The 23453-nt window shown below is 45.5% G+C and overlaps 1 protein-coding gene across 5 annotated transcripts in view; it reads left to right on the forward strand.

Moving 5' to 3' along the window:
• The window catches only part of TTLL7 (tubulin tyrosine ligase like 7), a 200738-nt gene that overhangs the window by 82775 nt on the left and 94510 nt on the right, over window positions 1-23453 (forward strand). For all 5 annotated transcript variants that reach the window (XM_040407953.1, XM_040407954.1, XM_040407955.1 and 2 more), the window contains 4 exons: window positions 378-472; window positions 4355-4502; window positions 7673-7746; window positions 17493-17628. In XM_040407953.1, the coding sequence (XP_040263887.1) occupies window positions 378-472; window positions 4355-4502; window positions 7673-7746; window positions 17493-17628 (453 nt within the window). The remainder of the gene's footprint in view (window positions 1-377; window positions 473-4354; window positions 4503-7672; window positions 7747-17492; window positions 17629-23453) is intronic.

Here is a 23453-nt window from a genome sequence, read left to right on the forward strand (position 1 = left end):
TACCTGGCCCTGTCAATCAAAGTGCAGAGGGTACAACAGATGCAGAGAGAGCAGAGCCTCTAGGTGTAATGGTAACGCCCCCGTTGCTCCTAGAGGCTCATTTGCATATATTAAAACATCATTATTCTCAGTAATGCAGACACATATGAACATGGGACCAACACAGATGTCTTCAGCTGCCAAGCGCACATGTAACAGGTCAGCCAGTGTCATAGGGGCAAAGCTGCTGACAGATGCCTTTTAATGCAGCATTGGATGTGAACAGAGTATATCAGAAAGGTAAAGGAAAAACTGTAGCCAGTGTTCAGGGCTGGGAAATTTCTTTTCTTTTTCACAATTCTTGTTCTTAAAATATCTTTTTTTGCTGATTTTTCCAGATCAACCGAGCTCCCAGCTTCGGAACAGACCAGAAGATCGACTACGACGTCAAGAAAGGAGTTTTGCTAAATGCATTAAAACTTCTGAACATCAGGTAATGCCTTCCGTCCTGCGGCGTCTGTAATCGCTGCGTCCGAGGATCTCGCTGGAGATTGCAGCTCGCAGGAAGCCATTTTCTGTCTCTCCGCTTATTGTTACCTAGAGAGGCTTATTAAACTGCGACAGCTGCGCTGAGAAACAGAAAGTGAAGCGGAGCAGCGCGGCCGATGAATCGTTCTGTTATGAAAATCATCTAACGATAGCGGCCGGGAAAGAAAAAAGGAGATCACATGCATATAACAATAGTAATTTACAGCCAAGGCAGATATGATTAACATAAAACTCCATCTTAGATAGAAGTTTTTTTCTAAATACAGTAGACCTAAAATTCTGTAATTCATTTACCTTAATTACAGTTGGAGTTCAGTTTTGCGCATACATACTGAAGCTTTAAAGGGGTTTTCTGATGACCTGTCCTCTGGACCCCCAAGACCCCCGCAGATCAGCGGTTTGAGAAAACACTGGTGCTCGCAGTAGCGGCGCAGCCTTTTTTCAGCTCGCCAAGCACCACGCCGTACATTGTTTAGCTGCTGTGCTTGGTATCGCAACTCAGCACTATTGACTTCAATGGAGATGTGCTGTGACTAGGCCAGTGATAGGCAAACTGCGGCTCTCCAGCTGTTGCAAAACTACAACTCCCACCATGCCCTGCTGTAGGCTGAAAGCTGTAGGCAGTCTTTGCATACTGGGAGTTGTAGTTCTGCAACAGTTGGAGAGCCGCAGTTTGCCTATCACTGTGACTAGGCCATGTGACTGATGAACATGATGTCATATGGCTTAGGCAAAACCTTCTCAAACACTTGATCAATGGGGGTCCCAGGTGTTGGACCCCCACCAATCAGACAGTGATGACCTATCGAGAGGATAGGTCATCAGTATAAAAGTCTCAGAAAACCGCTTTAAAGAGCAGAATTCTGATTGCCTACAGAAACCACTAGGGGGAGCCCAAGGAGCTTATTGCTTACTGTTTAGTCAGTGTATAACCATGTATAACCATTAGGCTCCCCCTAGTGGTGACTGCAGGTAGCCAAATTTTACTACGTTTGTACAAGGGATTCAGAAAGAAACAAAAGGGATTGACCAGGGGTGGATCGGAAATGTGTGTATTGGCATATTTTGTAAGTTCTTTCATGCAGAGCCTTGCCATTTTGACTCTACATGACCTTCTTGGAGAGCCAGTCATTGAGTCTTATTTTTAGGGGCTTGGAATAGATATCTTACCTAGGTTAGGAGATTAGAAATTGAGACAACATCGGCTTACTTCATGCTCAACTCAGTAGTTATGACTTTTTAATTCTTTAAATGGAATAAAATGACCCTTTAAAGAGCACATGTCAGCAGGATCATCCCCATTAAACCAGACAGGGTTGGGCCTGCTGACAGGTGCTCATTAGGATAAATTCTGTGGAGGAAGATATAAGGAGAAACCTAGACACAAGTTTGCCGGATGTATCTGAGCTCACGTGATCCGGCGCATCTCATTGTGATAATGTGATGTGTTATTTGTGGGTTTACATAGGACTGCAGGAATATCTGCTACTATCCTATTTGAGGGAGTTACCACAATAAAGAATGCAGCCTCAGAGGCAAAGGGATATTCCCATCTAATCAAGTTAAGACATATGCACAGGAGATTGTGAGAACCTTGATCCCTGTTAACTAATGCACAGTGGCTGCTTGATGAACGCAGCACTCTCCTTAGAGACTTACAGAAAGAGCTAAACGCTTACAGTAGAGTAATTACCATTTGTTACGGGCAGTGGTTTTGGAATCACTGTGACAACCAACTGGTTTGAATTTGGCATAGACCTAACAACGTTATCCTGGTGGTCCCGTGGTATTCACCTTTTAACCCCTATACAGGGATCTGGACTTTGCTGCAGGGGAACCCCCAGGCCGCTACTTCCTGGAAAAGTCCTGGTGTGGTTGGCTGCTGACCCATGGGTATCAGAGGCGCCTGTGCATGGCATCGAGGGAACAGGCAATACACATAGGAAACAGGCAGAGGTCAGGGCTGGCTGAGTTTGTAAAAATCTGTGAAACAATCCAAAGGTCAGGCCAAGTGGCAGAGGATCAATACAGTGAACAAGCACAGGTCAGGAACCAGACAGACAAATGGAGAATAGCTCTTTCACAGGTTGTAGCTAGCTAGAGAGACCTAGTAAGGTCTGTCAAGACCAATTGCACAGGCAAGGATTGAAGGAAACAGCCAGATATATATATAGGAGCAGGTGAAGGTTAACATTAGCAGTGCTGAAGACAGAGGTGCAATGATTATAACCCCTGATTCACATGCAGGAATCTGGCGCCTGTGCACACAGGACAATGGCAACCATGAACTTCCTTTGTACCACCATGGTACCTAGAAGGACTTTGGTGAGGGGGCTCAGCACTGAACTTTTTGTTTTGCTTCCAGATAAAAAAAACAGCATTTCCCTACAGCCACCACCAGGGGGAGCTCAGTGCACATGCATTTTTTAGAGATTCCATTGAGTTCAGTATAAGCTGTATACATTGTTATGAACTGAGCTCCCCCTAGTGGTGGCTGCAGGCAGCCAGTTTTATTATATACTATGGGGGAAAGCAGGGATGTAGTGAAATGTAGTTATGCTAGTTGTCTGGTGTTCAATTTTAGAAACATAGTTACACCTATGTTTCTGAAATAAATCTGGTAACTCTTTATTTAAAATAAAAGATTCCTTCACAAAAAATAAAAAATAAAATGAGGACTGTAAATTCGTAAGAAATTCCTGGGAGCCCCATTTAAGATTTTCTGTGGGGCCCTATAATATCTGTGTGAAACCAATGCAGCAGGCAGCCACATTACATCCAGAAATTGGGTTAGGGGCTTCCTATAGTTAACTGTGTGTCATAAATGCTTCAAATGGCTCCAAGTTGATGTCCGGATATAGTAGTGTTATATTTAAATGAATGGGCGACCGTGTAATAAATAGGGCCGGGTCCGCTGTAGTGACAGCCACTCTTCCCCAGCTACTTTTGCCTTCTAGAGGGGGAATAATAGATAGATAGATAGATAGACAAAAAACGAAACGCAACAGCAGCGGTGGAAGTCGGGTGCAATCCCTCAGGGACTTTACATGAATCAGTCCTTAGATAACTTCCAAAAGGCAAATAATGAGGCAGCACTCCAAGGTCAATAAAGGGTGGCGGACCTGTTTATTACCCCTCTAGCAACGTTTCAGCCCAACTCAATGGGGCCTTTGTCAAGCTATGCTTGACAAAGGCCCCATTGAGTTGGGCTGAAACGTTGCTAGAGGGGTAATAAACAGGTCCGCCACCCTTTATTGACCTTGGAGTGCTGCCTCATTATTTGCCTTTTAGATAGATAGATAGCTATGAGAAAGAGAGATAATATAGATAGATAGATTTTTGTACTTAGATATATAGAAGATAGACATTAGATAGATATATAGATAGATAAACAGATAGATAGATATGCTGATTTATTCATGTTATTTTTTCAAAGCTGTTGTCTCTGAAATTGGAGACTTTAATTAGTTTCTTTCCGTGTCCCCCTAAATCATTGTTTCCCTCGCAATCCGTTCACGATATCAGTCTCCGTAATTGGCACATGGGGTAGCAATGGTTCATTAGCCCTTTGTTGTGTTGTATTATTTAGTATTCGCATTCGCTTTCTGCAGACGGAGAAGCCTCATCTGTTTGTTGTCTTTCAGGTAATTTGTAAACCTGTTACAGAAACATGCTAATTGTTTTATCCTTGGAAATAAACACGCTCGGGACGTCTTCTCAGCAGGCTCTCTTTAGTAATAAAGTTCGATGAGCTGCTGTTTTAATATTTCATTACAGAGATATCATTTGTCTTTGCGTTTTTTCCTTTTTTTTTTTTCCTCTGCAGAGCGAGTGATAAAAAGAAAAACTTGGCCAAACAGAAAGCGGAGGCTCAGAAGAGGTTGTATGGTCAGGGATCCATGAAGAGGCTGTCCCCGGGATCTTCTGACTGGGAGAAACAGCGCCACACGCTGGAGAGGAGGAAGGAAGAGCTGGTAAGTAGCTCCAGCAGTTCTTCTGACAGTCTTAGGGCTCTTTCACACCTGCGTTCTTGTCTTCCGGCATAGAGTTCCGTCGTCGGGGCTCTATGCCGGAAGAATCCTGATCAGGATTATCCTAATGCATTCTGAATGGAGAGTAATCCGTTCAGGATGCATCAGGATGTCTTCAGTTCCGGAACGGAACGTTTGTTGGCCGGAGAAAATACCGCAGCATGCTGCGCTTTTTGCTCCGGCCAAAAATCCGGAACACTTGCCGCAAGGCCGGATCCGGAATTAATGCCCATTGAAAGGCATTGATCCGGATCCGGCCTTAAGCTAAACGTGGTTTCGGCGCATTGCCGGAGCCGACATCTAGCTTTTTCAGAGTGGTTACCATGGCTGCCAAGACGCTAAAGTCCTGACAGCCATGGTAAGTGTAGCGGGGAGCGGGGGAGCAGTGTACTTACCGTCCGTGCGGCTCCCCGGGCGCTCCAGAGTGACGTCAGGGCGCCCCAAGCGCATGGATCACGTGATCCATGTGATCACGTCATCCATGCGCATGGGGCGCTCTGACGTCATTCTGGAGCGCCCCGGGAGCCGCACGGACTGTAAGTATACCGCTCCCCCGCACCCCTCTCCTACTATGGCAACCAGGACTTTAATAGCGTCCTGGGTGCCATAGTAACACTGAAAGCATTTGGAAGACGGTTCCGTCTTCAAATGCTTTCAGTACACTTGCGTTTTTCCGGATCCGGCAGGCACCTCCGGCAACGGAAGTGCATGCCGGATCCCAACAACGCAAGTGTGAAAGTGGCCTTAGCCCACATGCACTCGAACCTTTGTGTTCTGCGGTCCGCAAATTGCGGATCCGCAAAAAAAAAAACGGATGACGTCTGTATGGCATCCTTTTTTTTGCGGATCCATTGTAACAATGCCTATCCTTGTCCGCAAAACGGACAAGAATAGGACATGTTCTATTTTTTTTGCGGGGCTACGAACGGAGCAACGGATGCGGACAGCACACGGAGTGCTGTCCGCATCTTTTGCGGCCCCATTGAAGTGTATGGGTCCGCACCCGAACCACAAAAATTGCGGCTCGGATGCTGAACCAAACCACGTTCGTGTGCATGTAGGCTTAGACTACTTTCACACTTGCGTTTTCCCTCTCCGCTATTGAGATCAGTCATAGGATCTCAATAGCGGGGGGGGGGGGAAACGCTTCCGTTTTGTCCCCATTCATTGTCAACGGGGACAAAACTGAACTTAACGAAACGGAATGCACCAGAATGCATTCCGTTCCATTTGGTTGCGTCCCCATTGCGGACATAATAACGCTGCAAGCAGCTTTTTTCTTTCTGCGATGTGGTGCGGAGCAAGACGGATCCTTCATGACTCACAATGTAAATCAATGGGGACGGATCTGTTTTCTCGGACACAATAGAAAACTGATCCGTCCCCCATTGACTTTCAATGGAGTTCATGACGGATCCGTCATTGCTATTTTAAAGATAATACAACCAGATCCGTTCATAATGGATGCAGACGGTTGTATTATCGTGACGGAAGCGTTTTTGCTGATCCAAGACGGATCCAGCAAAAAAGCTGGTGTGAATGTAGCCTTAACACTGTAGTTTATTCCTCCGGAATTTTGGCGCAGACTCTTCGCCATTATTCTGCTGGCAGCCGCGTGGTGTTTGCCTGCCATTATTTTAAATGGGATGCAGCACTGCAGTTCGCATGGGAAGCAGTTAAAAGCTGCGACGTCCCTTCTTGGTGCCATGTCTGGATGGACGCAGCGTGAAGCTGCAGTGGGTGTCTACTTGTGGTTTAGCTCCATTCAGTGTAACTAAGCCGCGAACAGGTCGGCAGCATTCAAAGTGAACAACCACGGTGGTTTCCATCATGGAGTACTGCTGTGTGATGAAGGTCAGCCAAACTCTGGTTTCCCCAGAACCGGGTAACTATCTGATGTGTATGATTATGTCCCAAATCTCTCACAAAGACAGACGACGATGGGGAAGAAGGATTGCGCATGTTGAATTTCAACATGTCCAATCCTTTTGTTCTCAAAGGTGATCAGCCACTGCTAGAGGTGCATATGGCGGCCTCTTACCTTTTACTCTCTGAAGAGAACACGTGCATGCTCGGCGGAACTGAGCGTGCCGGTGTATTGGAGAGTCAGGAGGAATTGCAGTGAGATGAACAAGCATTTGGCCGGCAGCTATCTAAAGTATGTGGCCAGCGGCATGCTAAGGTAGATACATTTTCAGGAGGCTATACACACATAAGGGTAGATTTATTACTTATTTTGTGGCGATAAAAGGTTGCAGGATTTGCCACGCGTCATTTGTGTGCGGCAAGATTTGAGACATTTCCTCCTTTACAAAAAGTGGTGAAAAAAGGGGGTGTGATGTGGCCGGTGAAGTGGGCAGGCCAGCAGGCCCCGGTCATTTATCATTTTTTGGCCTGGAAAATGGCTTAACTGTATGCCAGCAAGAGGGCTGGCGTAGACTTAAGTCTGTTGCATGGCCTGCCGGACGAAGAGCCAAACTTATGTAGAAGCCTGTGCCTCTACATAACTTTGGCGCTTCCTCTTTCAGACTGGTGTGGAAAAGACCGATCTTAATAAATGTCCCCCATAGTCTTTATGGCTTTGTACAAGGGGACAGTAGACACCCTGTTTGCGTGCCGCTGTATAGTACTCTATATGGCGCCATATTACGGGGTTATTATCTCTGCAATGACTCTAGGGGTGAATACCTTCACATACAGTGTCTAGTGCAAAATATTACAGTATTTTTTTTGTCTATAGAACTCAACAGAACAAAAGTACCATAAGAAATCAAAAGTACAAAGTGGCCTCATAGACTGACTGGGGGTGCAGGTGGTATAGCCATAATAAGTTGGTTGACAACTTGTGTGTGACCTGTTATGACCACCCTCTGTCCCTCGCTTCCTTATATACCCTACCTGTGTCCTTCCACATCTTTCCCAGTGTAACCAGCACATCACTGAATAGGACCAATAAGGCAGGAACAGATTTGCCTACAAAGGCTTTGTCTCAGGACGCGGCCTTTACAGATTCCGTAGCACTTGCTTCAGTCATATGTCACGTGCAGACCCTTTCATCCAGAAGTCATCTCTCTCTAAATTGACCTATTTTGTGTTTTTTTTTTTTTTAACAGAAAGAACGACTTGCTCAGGTTCGGAAACAAATCTCTAAGGAGGAATATGAGAATAGGCACATGGGGAACTACAGGTAATGCATGGTCATGGGCGTCCGCATAAATTTTTCCAGGGGGGGGGGGCATAATTTTATTGACATCCATGCTCTGCTATTTTCTGAGAATGTAATGAAGGGGAGAGACATATTCATTTTCCACAAAGTATAATAATGCATGAGCTGTGCAACGTGATGGAAAAGCTTAAATGGATATTATAAGTGCCAGGAATACAAAATTGTATCCACATTGTCATATGTAACTTACAAGGAGATGGTCTGCAGAATACCAGGCCTACCACCAGTATTACCCCTTCATATACCGCCTGCCTGCCTGGTCACCCTGACCAGACGGGCAGGCGGTATATGATTGAAGGGGCAATACTGCCTGGTATATGGACAGCAGAGATGGCATCCTCTGGGCAGTACTGTCTATGGTCATCCTTCACCAGCACCCTGACTGCCACCTGCTTGGCCTGGCTCTCATGGCACTTCACTGCCTGCTGCTTGGCTATCAGTGACTCACCCCACACCTAACACTTAGGGTCAGGGAGTGACTCCGTAGTCACACTGTGACACTGACTGACTGTCACTCACTGATAGCCAAGCAGGTGGCAGTCGGGGTGCTTCTGAAGGATGAATTGACCATAGACAGTACTGCCCAGAGGATGCCATATCTGCTGTCCATATAATACCAGTATTGCCCCTTCATATACCGCCTGGTCACCCCACACCTAACACTCAGGGAGTACTGTCATCAATAAAAACAATAATAGGTTTAATCGTGGCTGGCCCACACATCTGGTTCATCAATCAGTTAATTTGTGGACGTTCATACAGAAGAAACTGTATATTGTGGGGCACAGTGTAGCGGTATACTGTATATTGTGGGGCACAGTGTATGCTATATGTGTATAACGAATATATTTTACATGAAAACTTACAGTTACTTGGCTTGGCCCTTGGGGATCTCGGACGCCACTTCCACACTTGGCCGGGGGCTCGGTGGAGCTGATGTTGTGTTTTATCCTAATGAGAAAGATTTCATAATAAGGATTTGAAGAAGGGGCAGAGGGATAGCAGAGCAGGGAGAGGCTGGTGCTGCTACTAGGGGGTCATACCATGGGGGAGTAATAAAGCCCACCATAATGCCCCCCCAGTAGAACTAATTCTCCTTATATTAGACAGTGCAAAAAATACCCCCTTGTAATGCCCCCAATTGAGCTAATGTTCCCATAGTGCCCCCATAATGTACCAGTATAAAATACCCCTATATAGTGCCCCCAGTAAATACCCCATAGTGCTCCTCTCCCCCTTCCTCCTAGTGCCCCCATAATGTACTAGTATAAAATGCCCCTATATAGTGCCCCAGTAGATGCCCTCAGTGTCCCCCATAATTTGCAAGCATAAAATACCCCTTCTTAGTGCCCCCCGTAGATGACCCCATAGTATTCCTCTCCCCCTTCCCCATAGTACCGACCATAATGTGTCCCAGTATAAAATACTACTGTACAGTGCCCTCCATATAACATACCACTTCTTTGTAGCCTCGAACTCAGTAGATGCCCCTATAGTGCCCAGCAATAATGTGCCAGTAAGAAGTGACCCCATAGTGCAACCTAATAATGTGCCAGTAAAAAGTGCCCCCAATGATGCCCCCCCGGGCCCCGGCCTTAATGTCACATTTCTCCCCCTCCATGTCACGTGACCCGTCATCACCCCCTTCTTTTTACATCACCCCCTTCGCGTCACATTATTTCCCCCCCCCCCCCCTCCATCATGGCAGCACACTTCCCACCCGTGGCCCTCCACCCCCCTCCCCTGAATGGCACATTTCTTCCCCTCGGGCCCCTCCATGGGCCAGTGTCAGCAGCACATCTCTCCCCCCCCCCCCCCCCCCTCCCCAGGCACATTTCTCCCACTCCATCTCATGGGCCAGACCAGTGGCAGACATGGGATCCATCATCCACCATGTCATCATAATCCATCCACTTGTTGTTATGTTATCTTTCTTTTTCTTTGTGCAATATAAATTCCTGTAATAACGTTAACTTACTTCTGTGACTGTTGGAATAGGAAACTTGGAACTTGATGTTGGAACCGTTAGCGAACTTGGCTCAGGGTCAGTGACAGGCAGGCTCTACTGGGGGCAGAGCTCACTGGCAACATCACGTGAAGACGTGCCTGTGCTGTGCGGCAGCTGCGAGCCTGCGGCACGCTCCAGCAGCCACTGTCTGCAGAGTCTAGAGACAGGCAGGCCAGGCAGCGGAGCTCAGAGCGGCCGCGGGCCCCGCCCCCTCCTCACTCTTTCAGGCTGGGCATGCGCTTTCACTCAGTGCTGTTATTAGTCGGCCGCCCGCCGACCGCAGCAAAATAGGAGTAACTTAAGTAGTACTGGGTTCGTTTGCGGCGGGCCAGGGGGGGGCACTTGCCCCCCCTTGCCCCCTCCTGCGGACGCCCATGTGCATGGTCCACATAATACACTTCACCTAAAGCTGACCATAACCATCAAATTCATACCCAGATCTGAGAAGACCTTCGTTAGGAGAAAATTATTATTTTAATAGGACTGGTCTGATCGTTTCATCTGACATGACAGATATAGGTCTCATTTTTATTTTTTCTTAGTACCTATAAATACTATGATTGTGAGGTTTAATGGTGTAAGAGTATACTCATTCCCCCCACTGCTCTCTACTTCCTGTCCTGTCTTGACACACAGGAAGTACCTAGAGATGCCTGCTCAGCCAATCACTGGCCACAGCGGGGACCTGCCTCAGCTAGTGATTGGCTAAGCAGGTATCTCCAGGCATTTTCTGTGTGTTGAGAGGGGGCGATGAAGCAGAGACCAGCTGAGACCCGCAAAGTATTGGAGCTGGACTGGTGGGGGATCAGCGGGGGTGAAGATCCCTTCTTTTACTTTTTTTTTTTATCCCTCTACGAGCCTTTTTTAAAGAAATTTTCTCACTGGACAACCCCAAATATACGCTGAAAGCACGTTCTCCCAAACCCTAAGGGATCAACTCTAATCTGGAAGAATACCTATAAGCAAGTGTTCATTCTCCCAGGAGCACCACCGCAGGAGAAATGAAGCATTACACAGTGCCAGTTGAAAATAATGTGTTATCTGTGTAATGTAAGGATGTGCCAAATCCTCGAAAGGATTGAGTTTGAAATTAGGGACTTAAACCATTAGCTCTTCAATTAAAAATTGGGTTTTCTAAACAAGACAACCTTTTAAAATAGTATTTAGGCAATATCTGATGACTTGCCATCCATCAAACGTCAGAATTCTTCAAGTAGCAATGTCTAGATGATTATACATAGAAGTACAACTGATCATGCACTTTCAATAGCTTTTCCTAACAAACTCCCCTTACACTTGGACACTCGATTTGGCTGAGCGTGCATGTGTTTTCAGTTGGGATAAGCAAGTGAGCCACCGCCTGACACCTCTGGAGGCAGCCCGCCTCTCTGATAACAAAGGAATTCCAACATGCTCGATAAGTGGGTTCAGCCATCGTAAGTCTAAGGTGTATCCAACTCTTTATCCTGTTGATAGGTTTTCAGTATCTGATCGGTGGGGGTCTGACACTCGGGACCTCCGCTGATCTGCTGTTTGAGAAGGCACCAGCGCTCCTGTGAGCCAGTGATGCCTTGGCGCACTTCAGCCCCATTCCTAGGCGTAAGCAGTAAGAGGGCCACAGCGCTCACAGAAGCAACTGATCGTTGGGGGTCCCGGGTATCAGACCCCCACCGATCAGATGCTAATGACCTATCCGTTACAAAGAATTGGATAACCCCTTTAAGTCCTTATGGCAAAAAGAAACATGCAGTTGAATGCTGGTGGGGAAGTCTACAAGTCAGAAGAGATATCGAAAGAGGTTTTCAGGACATGACCTTCAGCCCTCAGAAAATGTTGACTATTCCATTTTAGGCGGGCTTGTTCGTGAAGACAACGGTTGAACATGACTAAGCTTCCCGTCCTCCCCCTTTTCCCAAGGCAGCCTGATTTTATTAAAGCAAGACGCATATTTTCCCAGAGCTCACGCTACGTCAATAGTCAGGACGGGTGGGAACAGATTCCAATGACTGTTTGACTGCATTTGGCACCTAGATCCAGCTTAAAGCCTCAAGTATAAATTGATCAAGGCCCGTGCCAAGCAAGTGTCCCGGTTTTCATATTATGACAAGCTTACGCATAACCCTTTAGGCATCCTTTTATTTATTTTTTTGCTCCTCATTCCACACAATCCGAACGAACGCTGCAACAAGCCTTCTCCATTAGCGCGATGCAATGCAAGAGGACATCTGTCTGCGTAAAACTCAGGCGCTGACATGTTTCTGTAGCAGTGTCATCCAGCCTACGTCTCGCCAGACGGCAGGGGTTAAACCCAAGATGGGGAAAGAAGCTTCGGAATACATAATAAATACCATTAAATAAATACCAGCAGTGAAGTATAAAGATCATTAGGTTTGAGCAGAGAAACCTTGGCTCGGAGCTGGGTGCGAGACTGTCTGAACCTCTGCTTGGCTGAAACCCAGAATCTGGGAGCAGTAATTGAATCCAAGTGTGTCCTATATGAAGAATCAAGTGATTAGTCGAGTTGTTGGGGTTCACGCCTGGCCGGACAGTCTGGAAATAGGATGTCTGTCACAGCCAGACCTCAGCGAGCCTGACATATTTATATTTATTTTGTACTAAATATGATTAAGAAGTTTCCTTCCCTCATGGCACGGTTGGAGAACACATTCTGCTCTCACGCTTTCTTGGCATAAAATCCCACATGTGAGCTCATCGTCTCAAGTGGGTGTTTGTGTGTCAGCTGTGCACCGTGGTACAGTCTTGCCATCAGCGTCTTCACTTCATTTTACATTCATGCAGAACCAGAGGAGAGGTTTATCACGTCAGGCTTGAATGAAGGAAGACATTTATCAACCATTTATGGCCCATGTAGGTCCAATATTCTGTGCTGATTCATTTCATAACATATCTTTCTAAAGGCTCTAGTTCTGGTTTTCCGTTACAGAGCTCCAAATCCAGTGCATCGCCATGAACTGAAATGATAAATGTGCACCTGCCTGCTTCCACCACTTGAGGGAGCCAACTGCATATGTTCTCCTCATTGAACTCACTAATAAACAAGCATGCAGCTCATTAGCTCTCCCTAGTGGAGGCCAGAATTTTTTTAAAAATCCAACACGTTACTGATCTATTGGTGTGTGTTTCACAGGACCCTCGACCGTAGGTCTTAGGCTGAGTTCACACGGGCGTTGCGGGAAAAGGTGTGGGTGCGTTGCGGGAACATGCGCGATTTTTCAGCGCGAGTGCAAAACATTGTAATGCGTTTCGCATGCGCGTGAGAAAAATCGGCATGTTTGGTACCCAAACCCGAACTTCTTCACAGAAGTTCGGGCTTGGGATCGGTGTTCTGTAGATTGTATTATTTTCCCTTATAACATGGTTATAAGGGAAAATAATAGCATTCTGAATACAGAATGCATAGTACAATAGCGCTGGAGGGGTTAAAAAAAAAAAAAAAAAAAAATTAACTCACCTTAATCCACTTGATCGTGCAGCCCGGCATCTCTTCTGTCTTCATCTTAGCTGTGTGCAGGAAAAGGACCTGTGGTGACATCACTCCGGTCATCACATGGTCCGTCACATGATCTTTTACCATGGTGATGGATCATGTGATGACCGGAGTGACGTCACCACAGGTCCTTTTCCTGCACACAGCTAAGAAGAAGACAGAAGAGATGCTGGGCTGCGCGATTAAGTGGATTAAGGTGAGTTAAATTTATTTATTTTAACCCCTCCAGCGCTATTTTACTATGCATTCTGTATTCAGAATGCTATTATTTTCCCTTATAACCATGTTATAAGGGAAAATAATAATGATCAGATCTCCATCCCAATCGTCTCCTAGCAACCGTGTGTGAAAATCGCACCGCATCCACACTTGCTTGCGGATGCTTGCGATTTTCACGCAGCCCCATTCACTTCTATGGGGCCTGTGTTGCGTGGAAAACGCACAATATAGAGCATGCTGCGTTTTTCACGCAACGCATAAGTGATGCGTGAAAATCACAGCTCATGTGCACAGCCCCATAGAAGTGAATGGGTCAGGATTCAGTGCGTTCACCTCCCGCATTGCACCCGCGCGGAATACTCGCCCGTGTGAACTTAGCCTTACTGTCATAGTTGTGAAATACCAACAGCACTCAAGGGATCTTTAGTTATTAAAAGGAATTGTCTCACTTCAGTAAATGGCATTTATCATGTAGGCAAAGTTAATACAAGGCACTTAGTAATGTACTGTGATTGTCCATATTGCCGCCTTTGCTGGCTTGATTCATTTTTCCATCACATTATACACTGCTCATTTCCAGGTGTTACGACCACCCCTGAAAATCCAGCAGCGGTGGCTGTGCTTGCACACTATAAGAAAAAGTGAATTCCTCTCTGGGAGCACGTATAGGCCACATTGTATCTGCGCTGCAGTGGTGGTCATACGAGCAGTGTATAATGCGAAAGGAAAAATGCATTAAGCCAGCAAAAGATGTCTCAATTTTCCGGAGGACCCAACAGCTTTGGAAAGTCTATTGATTTCAATGGGCACCATGTAATGCCTCAGTTCTCCTGTGGGGGTGCTGCAGGGCAATTAAAGATTTGCTGCTGGGTTCCAATGCAGATTACTCAGTCTGAGCAATAGGAAAACATGCAGTCGGCTAATTAAACATAGATAATCACAGGTTGGAAGGGGATGCAAATGAGCTCTTCACAAGCTCTGCCTCTAATGCCACCAGATGTAAGGCAGCTATCCTATAAGTCAATGTTCAGCACTTTAACTAAGCCTTGAGACATGACTTGGATATTAAATAAGCCAGCACCTCATCTGCAGACAGCTGTTTCGGAGTGATTGCCCCTCATCAGTGCAGAGCAGAGAGTACTGGCTTGACTGGGTGAGAGGCCTAGGTCAGGGTTAGGGGGGTACTATCCCTCCTTAGGGAGATAGCGCCTTAATCAGCGTGAGGAGACTTATAGGCCATACATACTCCTCTGGAATTCTGAGAGGAAGGTTGTCATGGTGCAGGGTCCCTAAGCACTCTGCAGAGGAAACCATCAGCAAGTGTATAACTGACTTCTGACAGAGTCCGAATGTAAGAAGAGTGCCACCCCTTTAACCGTTTCTTATCTATTAACTATCCTGATTGGTTTAGTTGAATAAGGCCATTTATAAGTGACCATCAAGTCCACATCACAGGGCGGTTGTGCTAACAACAGGGGTAGAGCTATGACAATCGCTCGGCCATTTTTCTGACCATGAGACTCATTCACCCAGTGAATAGGGTAATGAGCAGTAACGACGTTGAGTACTCAATCTCATGAAAGACTGAAACACATGAAACCAAGAAACTGTTGTAATAGATTGCTCAAAAACATTTATTAAAAAAAAAAAAAAAAGAAGAAAAAAAAAAGTCCTGTAAAAGTTGCATGAAGGTGCAAACCTTTTTTTTTTTTTAAAGGGTTAAAATAGTTACCCATCATTGTTGCAGAAACTGAGCTTTCATCCTTGACAAGGCAGGCGAGCTAGTGCGCTGCGTAACACTAGATAAAACATGATTGGGATTTTGAGCCGAAACATTTTCCAATTAGCCACCTAGAAGCAAATAACTTCCCATCTCTGTAGTAAGGGCCGTTAATAGACTGCCAGGGGCTATGTGCTTTTACGTCATTAGGCTTACACGCACCGTTCTCTAATAGTACCAGTGCAGCCATCTTGCCTCTGTACTTGGCCGTCTGATTGAAATTAGTTTTGTGCCAATGCCCCCACCTTGAATGTAAATGAATGGCAATCTCCTTTTAATTTCTCCTTAATGTTCCTCAACTTCTTCTGATTGAAAGTTATCAGGGCAATATATTAGAGAGCGGTGCCACGTTGGCGAGAGCAAAACCATTCCATTAAAACTTTATATTGTGTTGGCGCCATTTATATATTCATTATTACACTGACAGACAGCACTTACTGCCATAACAGTGTATTATGGATAAAACATTTCTATTTTTTTAATCTTTTTTTTTTGTCTTTGCATTTTTGTACTTTTTCACCCTTACAAACACTTCCGGATCCGCGCTTCCTTTCGACAAAAAAGCTTGCTTCCGAGGGGTCCCGTCCCTTGCGGCCGTTCCGCGATTCCGGATTTGCGGACCCATTGAAGTGAATGGGTCCGCATCCGTGATGCGGAATGCACACGGAACTGTGGCCGTGTATTGCGGCCCGCGATTTGCGGACCGCAATACGGCCACGGATCACACACGTTCGTGTGAACTTAGCCTTAGGGCTCATTCAGACGGCCGTATGCTGTCCGCAAAAATACTGAATGCTATCCGTTTTTTTGCGGATCCGCAAAAAAACGGATAGCATTCAGTATTTTTGCGGACCCATAGACTTCAATGGGGCCATGTCCTGATTTTCACGGACAAGTATAGGACATGTTTCATTTTTTTTGCGGAACTGTGGAATAGAAAAGGGCCCCATAGAAGTGAATGGGTCAGCATCTAATCCGCAAAAAAACGGATCCGCATTTTTGCGGATAGCATACGGCCGTCTGAATGAGCCCTTAGTCTGTATCTTTTTGACTCATTGTTGGTGCAGTGTTGGTGCACTCCCAAACCCACCCTTCAGGAACGGACCAGCTCAGGGACCTCCCTGTGTGATGCTGCATCTCCTGCTGCCCAATGCAGATGGCTTCTTCTTGTTGGTTGCAGTATTCATTGCAGATGGCGTCTACTTGTTGGTTGCAGTGACCAATTGCAGATGGCGTCTACTATTTAGTTGCAGCATCACTTTAAAGACCAAATAAGGATTGTTGCCATTCCTAAATTTCTCTATGGCAAACCTGCTCATTTATGCAGAAATATTTAGGCAGATTTGTTTTTCAGAGCTCTAAAACGTTGCATGAGAACCCCCGTGGTGGCTGTAATTATGACTGTATTGGTTGTAACTCAGATTATAAGACGAGAGTTGAAAGACTTGTCCTTATAATGGTCCATTTATTCACAAGATGTCCAGGTGGGAATAGGGGTAATACAGCATAGAGTATCTATCTATCTATCTATCTATCTATCTATCTATCTATCTATCTATCTATCTATCTATCTATCTATTATCTATCTATCTATCTATCTCTTATCTATCTATTATCTATCTATCTATCTATCTATCTATCTATCTATCTATCTATCTATCTATCTATCTATCTATCTATCTATCTATCTATCTATCTATCTATCTGTGTCTCTCTCTATCTCCATCATTTTGCCATTTCCATGCGTTTTCACACTACTGGAATTAGAGCTTGAAAGTTGATTTGTTTTGCAAAATTCGCCGCCTTAAAAACCAGGCATAAACAGGAAAGCCATAAACCCAGTGAGTGATCATCCGTCCCGAAATGATGAACCTAAAGTAAAGCATGGCGCTCCTCCCGGCGCTCTGTCATATTAAAATCCCATTCTTGTTTGCTGTTTATTCGTCTCTCATGCATTTGTGCGCTTTTCACAGCATCGCGGATCCTGTAGAGTCGGTGAAAACTTTTTTTTTTTTTTTGATAGACTCCGGTAAATAAGATCTAACACTTCATCGTCTCCCTGGCGGTTCGCATTGCAGATTGGCGGCTTTTTCCCCCCCCCTCCATTCCTATTTCTTTTAATAATTCTCTGATTATTTTTTTTCCACATCGCAAACTAAATATAATGTGTGTTTTTTCTCCTCTTCTCTCAGGCGTATCTACCCACCTGAGGATAAACTGCTGTTAGAAAAATACGAGGGTCTTCTCGGCACTGCCTTCCAGACGTTCCTTGCCGGCAGAGCCGCCTCCCTTCAGCGAGAGATGAATAATCCTCTGAAAAGGATGAAGGTGCCGTCTTTTGTGTCTGAACGTATTATCCGCGCTGAGCGCGTCCTCGCCGTGTCACGTTCTCCGCAGCTTTCAGGCCTGTCACACTGCGCACCCTGCGACTCGCATACAATTAAACCGTGATTCAATTAATTCAAGTGGTCTAGTCGCAGGGATCTGTCCTCGGGAGGGTTTGAGTGAGTAAATAAGATAATTGGGATGAAAAAGGAATCATCTACGGGACGCCGGGTAGCGGATATGGAGAAGATGGCCGATTAGTGTCACATTCACCATAGTCACTTAGACTTTCCTGTCAGTTTATTGTAGAGACCGGCTAATTGTAATAACTAACCATTATTTATGTAGCGCCAGTGTATTCCACTCCGCTTTACATTAAATGGCCAGTTCACACAGAGTTTTTGGTGCTGATTTTGTAGCGTTTCTGCCTCAAAATCGGCTCCAGAAATGCCTTTAAAACAGCCTCCCATTCATTTCAACGGGAAGCAGCACTTGCATCAGAAACCTCAATGCAGGTTTGTATTGAAGTGAATACACATTGGTTAAAAAAAGACGTGTCAAAAAAACGCATCAAAAACCACACAAAAAACGTGAGTTTTTTTGCTCTGAAGAAAAAACACGCTGATTTTTTCAGCGTGTTTTTCAAAATCAGTCGTCTGAACTGTCCCTAAAGGGGTTTTCTGAGACTTTAAGGCTAAGTTCACACGAACGTGTGTGATCCGTGGCCCTATTGCGGCCCGCAAATCGCGGGCCGCAATACACAGCCACAGTTCCGTGTGCATTCCGCATCACGGATGCGGACCCATTCACTTCAATGGGTCCGCAAATCCGGAATCGCGGAACGGCCGCACGGGACGGAACCCCTCGGAAGCACTACGGAGTGCTTCCGTGGGGTTACGTCCCGTACTTCCGTTCCGCAAAAAGATAGAACATGTCCTATCTTTTAGCGGAACGGGCGGATCGCGGACCCATTAAAGTGAATGGGTCCGCGATCCGATGGGGCTGACCTACGGCCGGCGATCGTGCATTGCGGTCCGCTATTTGCGGGCCGCAGCACAGGCACGGGTCACACACGTTCGTGTGAACTCGGCCTAATACTGATGACCTATCTGATAGGTCGTCAGTATCTGATCTGGGGGTTCAACAACAGAGACCCCCGCCAATCAGCTGTTTGAGAAGGCTGCTTTTCCTAGGCCATGTGACGACATGTTCATCGGTCATATGGCCTAGGAGCAGCTCAACCCTATACAAGTGAATGGGACTAAGCGCGATGCCAAGCACATCCGCTATACTGTGCTTGGTAAGCTGAGAGAAAGCTGCGGCACTCACAGGAGCGCACGGCGTCATTGGTTGCTATGACGCCGTGCGCTTCATGCTGCCGCTGCACTACAGTAATACACTCGTATGATCTATACGAGTGCATTACTGTAGTGCAGCGGCAGCATGAAGCGCACGGCGTCATAGCAACCAATGACGCCGTGCGCTCCTGCTGTCAGCAGGATGCCAGGCCGGGATACCACGGACCGCTCACGGCCGTGTGCATTCGGCCTAAAGCTCTCATTTTTCAAAGGCCTGTTTCAAAATGAAAGCTAAAATCTGGTTGCTGTGGAGAAGATGGCCGATTAGAGTCAAATTCACCATAGTCACTCAGATTTTCATGTCAGTTTATTGTAGAGACTGGCTAATTCAAATTAACCGTTAGGGTACTTTCACACTTGAAGCAGTGGATTCCGGCAGGCAGTTCCATCGCCAGAACTGCCTGCCGGATCCGTCAAAACGTATGCAAACTGATGGCATTTGTCAGACGGATCAGGATCCTGATCCGTATGACAAATGCATTGAAATGCCGGATCCGTCTCTCCGGTGTCATCCGCAAAAAACGGATCTGGCATTTATTTTTTTTCACATTTTTTGCGGTCTAAGCATGCGCAGACCGCAATGCCGGATCCGTTTTGCCAGAACACTCGGGGCAGGAACCGGCATTAATGCATTTCAATGGGTAAAAATGCTGGATCCGGCAAGTGCGGTATTATCTTTGTCCTGAAAAGTCAAAAAGACTGAACTGAAGACATCCTGATGCATCCTGAACGGACTGCTCTCCATTCAGGATGCATTAGGATAAAACTGATCAGTTCTTTTCCGGTATTGAGCCCCTAGGACGGAACTCAATGCCAGAAAAGAATAACGCTAGTGTGAAAGTACCCTTATTTATTTAGGGTCAAGTATATTTCACACCATTTTACATGAAATAATATAAAAACATTGGAGATTTATCAAATATTGTCCAAAGAAAGGTGCCCACAGCAACCAATCAGTTTCCAGCTCTCATTTTTCAAGGGCCTCTTTTAAAATGAAAGCTAAAACCTGATTGGTTGCTATGGAAAATTTCCCCATAGTCACTCAGGCAACAAACACTAATTATAATAACTATCCATTATTTCTATAGTGGCAGTATATTCTGAAGCAATATACATTGACACCCAGAAGCGGAATAATATAGGGTAAAGTTGAAATCATCACATAGAGATAGGTGTGAAAGAAAGGTGAAGCAGTTACCCATGGCAACCAATCACATTTTAGCTTTCATTTTTCCAATCCTCTTTTTAAAATGAAAGCTAAAACCTGATTGGTTGCTGTGGAAAATTTCCTCATAGTCACTCAGACTTTCCTGTCAGGTTATGGCAACAGACACGAATTATAATAACTATCCATTATTTATATAGTGGCAGTATATTCTGAAGCAGTTTATATTGACACAGAGAAGCTGAATGATTAAGTGTAAAATTAAAACCATCACACAGAGACAGGTGTGAAGGAAAGGAGAAGCAGTTGCCCCTGGCAATTAATCAGATTCCAGCTTTCATTTTTCAAAGGTCTGTTTCTAAATGAAAGCTGCAGCCTGATTGGTTGTTATGGATAGCTTTCCTTTGACCAGTTTTGATAGATCTTCCCCATTAGTGAGATGACTCTAGAGATAGCCCCGGCCAGAGGAGCCTTTGGCTAAATTCATTTCCAAGGCTTTATGTTAGGTTTTGGAAAATTGGAACTAAACAGATTAATTTCCATGGGTGTTATATGATCTCTGCCAGGATTTGTGTTTTTATAGGACCGGAGTCTGGCCCTTTGGGTCTTGTAAAAACACAAATCCTGTATTGTAAAGAAAACGAAATCTTTACGTCTGCGAGTAGCACATTCCCCTTTTCAGGGCAATGTAAGGGTGCTGCAGCCTATTTATTTTCAGGATCATTGGGGATCCCAGAGGTCGGATCCCCTATGATCATAAAGTGATGGCGTATCATATTGATACGCTATCCCTTTATACAGGATCCTCTGGTGGGCGCAAGCTCTGACAGTAATGGACCCCTAATAAAACAGGGCCCTTAAGGTCCTATATACATTGAGTGTGGGTCCTATATACATTCCTCTGGGCCCAAGAGACTTCAGTCGGACGCTGCCGACGCTTTATAACATGGGTATACCCCTTTCAGGGTACGTTTATAAGATGGGAACGCCCCTTTTAGGGTACGTTCACACGGTACAGAAACACTGAGGATCTGCAGCAAATCCACAGCTTTTTTTTTATAGTTTATGATATATCAAGAAATCTCATCCACGTGTGGCAGAAATATCCGCATGGTAAATTGACTTGCAGTTACCAACTCAGGCTGTGGATTTCCACCGCAGAGTTCACCTTTTGCAATACAAAGGGTAAAATCCACAGCAAATCTGCAACAAATCCACATGTGGCTCATGTCATGCACATTTTGCGGCGGATTTGTTGCAGATTTTTTTCCATTGTAAATTACGTCCCATGTGAACGTACCTTGAAACTGTTTGATCTTGATATCTTCTCCCTACGCCTGTTTTTGGTTAAATAAAAATCACAAACCTTGGATATTTTTTTTGATTTTAATTCATTTAAGGGTGCATTTACACGTCCATGTGTGTTTTGAGGATCCGCAAAACACGGACACCGGCAATGTCCAATCCGCATTTTGCGGACTGCACATCTCCGGCACTTAATAGAAAATGCCTAATCTTGTCCGCAATTGCGGACAAGAATAGGACATGTTCTATTTTTTTCGGGAAAGGAATTGCGGACCCGGAAGTGCGGGCCTGCATTTCCGGATCTGGGCAGCACATCGTGCAGCCCCATAGAAATGAATGGGTCCGCAATTCCGTTCCGCAAAATGCGGAACAGAATTGCGGACGTGTGACTAGACCCTTAGACTAAATGTAATCACAATTATTAACAGCGGCTGCTGTAATCCGCTGTTCCCCCGCTTACCGCAGAGGTCCTGGGCGCCGTGCTCAGCGGTGATCCTTCCGCCCACCGCTGCAGTCCTGGGCTCTGTCGCTGTACGTGCTGTGGTACTGAGGATTCTGCTCCACAGGTTCCACTCAGCCCTGGCCACAGCATGCTTGCTGCTGGTTTCTTGTTACACTGCCCTAGGGGCGGCGCTCATCACTCCATGGGCTGCATGGGTTGGATCATGTGACTCATGTGATACTCACGTGTTCTCCTGACTTATACCTTGTTCCTGGATTCTGCTACATGTCTGATCCTTGCCTCCTTGCCTTGACTCTCCTGTTGCTGATCTGGATTGCCTGACCTGTTCCTGTGCCGCCTGCCCTGACATTTTGCCTGTCTGACTACGCCTCTGCCTCATCCTTCGGTCCTGCACTGTTGCACCTGGTAACGACCCCACCTGCCTAACTACGCTTGTTCTTCTGGTACCTACTCGGGTACCTCCTGGTCCGCCTGGACCAGCTGCCTCGTGTGCCTACCCTCCTCAAGAGGTAGCGACCTAGTGTTCCCCTCGGGAAAGTCTATCCCCACCATCAGGGGTACTGTGAAGAATCGAGGGTACACTTAGACAATGACCTTAGAGGAGGTGGGACACGTGGCACAGTGGATTCACACCCGCTGGTTCGTGACACAATTAGTGTTTCTATGCCATCCTAAAACAACAGAGTGGTGATGGCACGGTTACGCCACTTTTCTGCCGTAGATGATTTAGCGTAGATTTTAGTCTGGCGTACCTACTGCGGTGGATGCATTTAAAGGCTATGTATACCTTTTGGGGCAATTTTTTGTTTATTATTGCAGTGTACTCAATTTGAGTTAAAAATAATTTTTTCAATTGAAACGTTGTCTCTGTGCAGCCTTGAGATTCTCTTGTAGCAGGCTTGAATTTTCACATTGTTCCATCAGGCAGCTCAGCCGACGGCTCCTTATCTCTGATCTCTGGCCTAATAAACACTTATTTTTATCTTACTGATAAGAATGTGGCTTAAATAAGTGTTTATGACCTTTTAGTAATTTAGAGATAAGGATTATTAGATGACCAATATTTTAAATAAAGACCAACAGAAAAAAATATTTTTAGCCCAAAATGAGTAAAATGCAATCTGAAAAAAATTGCCCCAGAAGGTGTACCTAGTCATTTATTTACGCATAAATTGATTGCATCATCAGGCGGGGCAGGGGATATCAATACCGGTATAGCACACGCTGGTCTTGGTAAATCAAGGCTAATGGGGGGAATTTATCATAAGTGGAATATTTGAAGTCTCTTTCGCTTAAGTCTCCATTGAAGTACATTATGCCACATTTATCAAATATCTCGAAAAGCTACTCCAGTTTTTCTACTCCACCCTCCTCCTGGAGTGAAACTGCAACTTCTTTTTCAATGATAAATCTCATTAACATAGCTAACCACACCCACTTTCCCACACACATTACAAAACTGGAGTGAGTGGCGTAAAAATGCTAAAAGTTTGCACAAGCGAGTGCAAAAAGTCGCAAAAGCCCTATTTTGCCACTT

Source organism: Bufo bufo, chromosome 9, assembly GCF_905171765.1.
Source record: "Bufo bufo chromosome 9, aBufBuf1.1, whole genome shotgun sequence".
NCBI classification, from domain to species: Eukaryota; Metazoa; Chordata; class Amphibia; order Anura; family Bufonidae; genus Bufo; species Bufo bufo.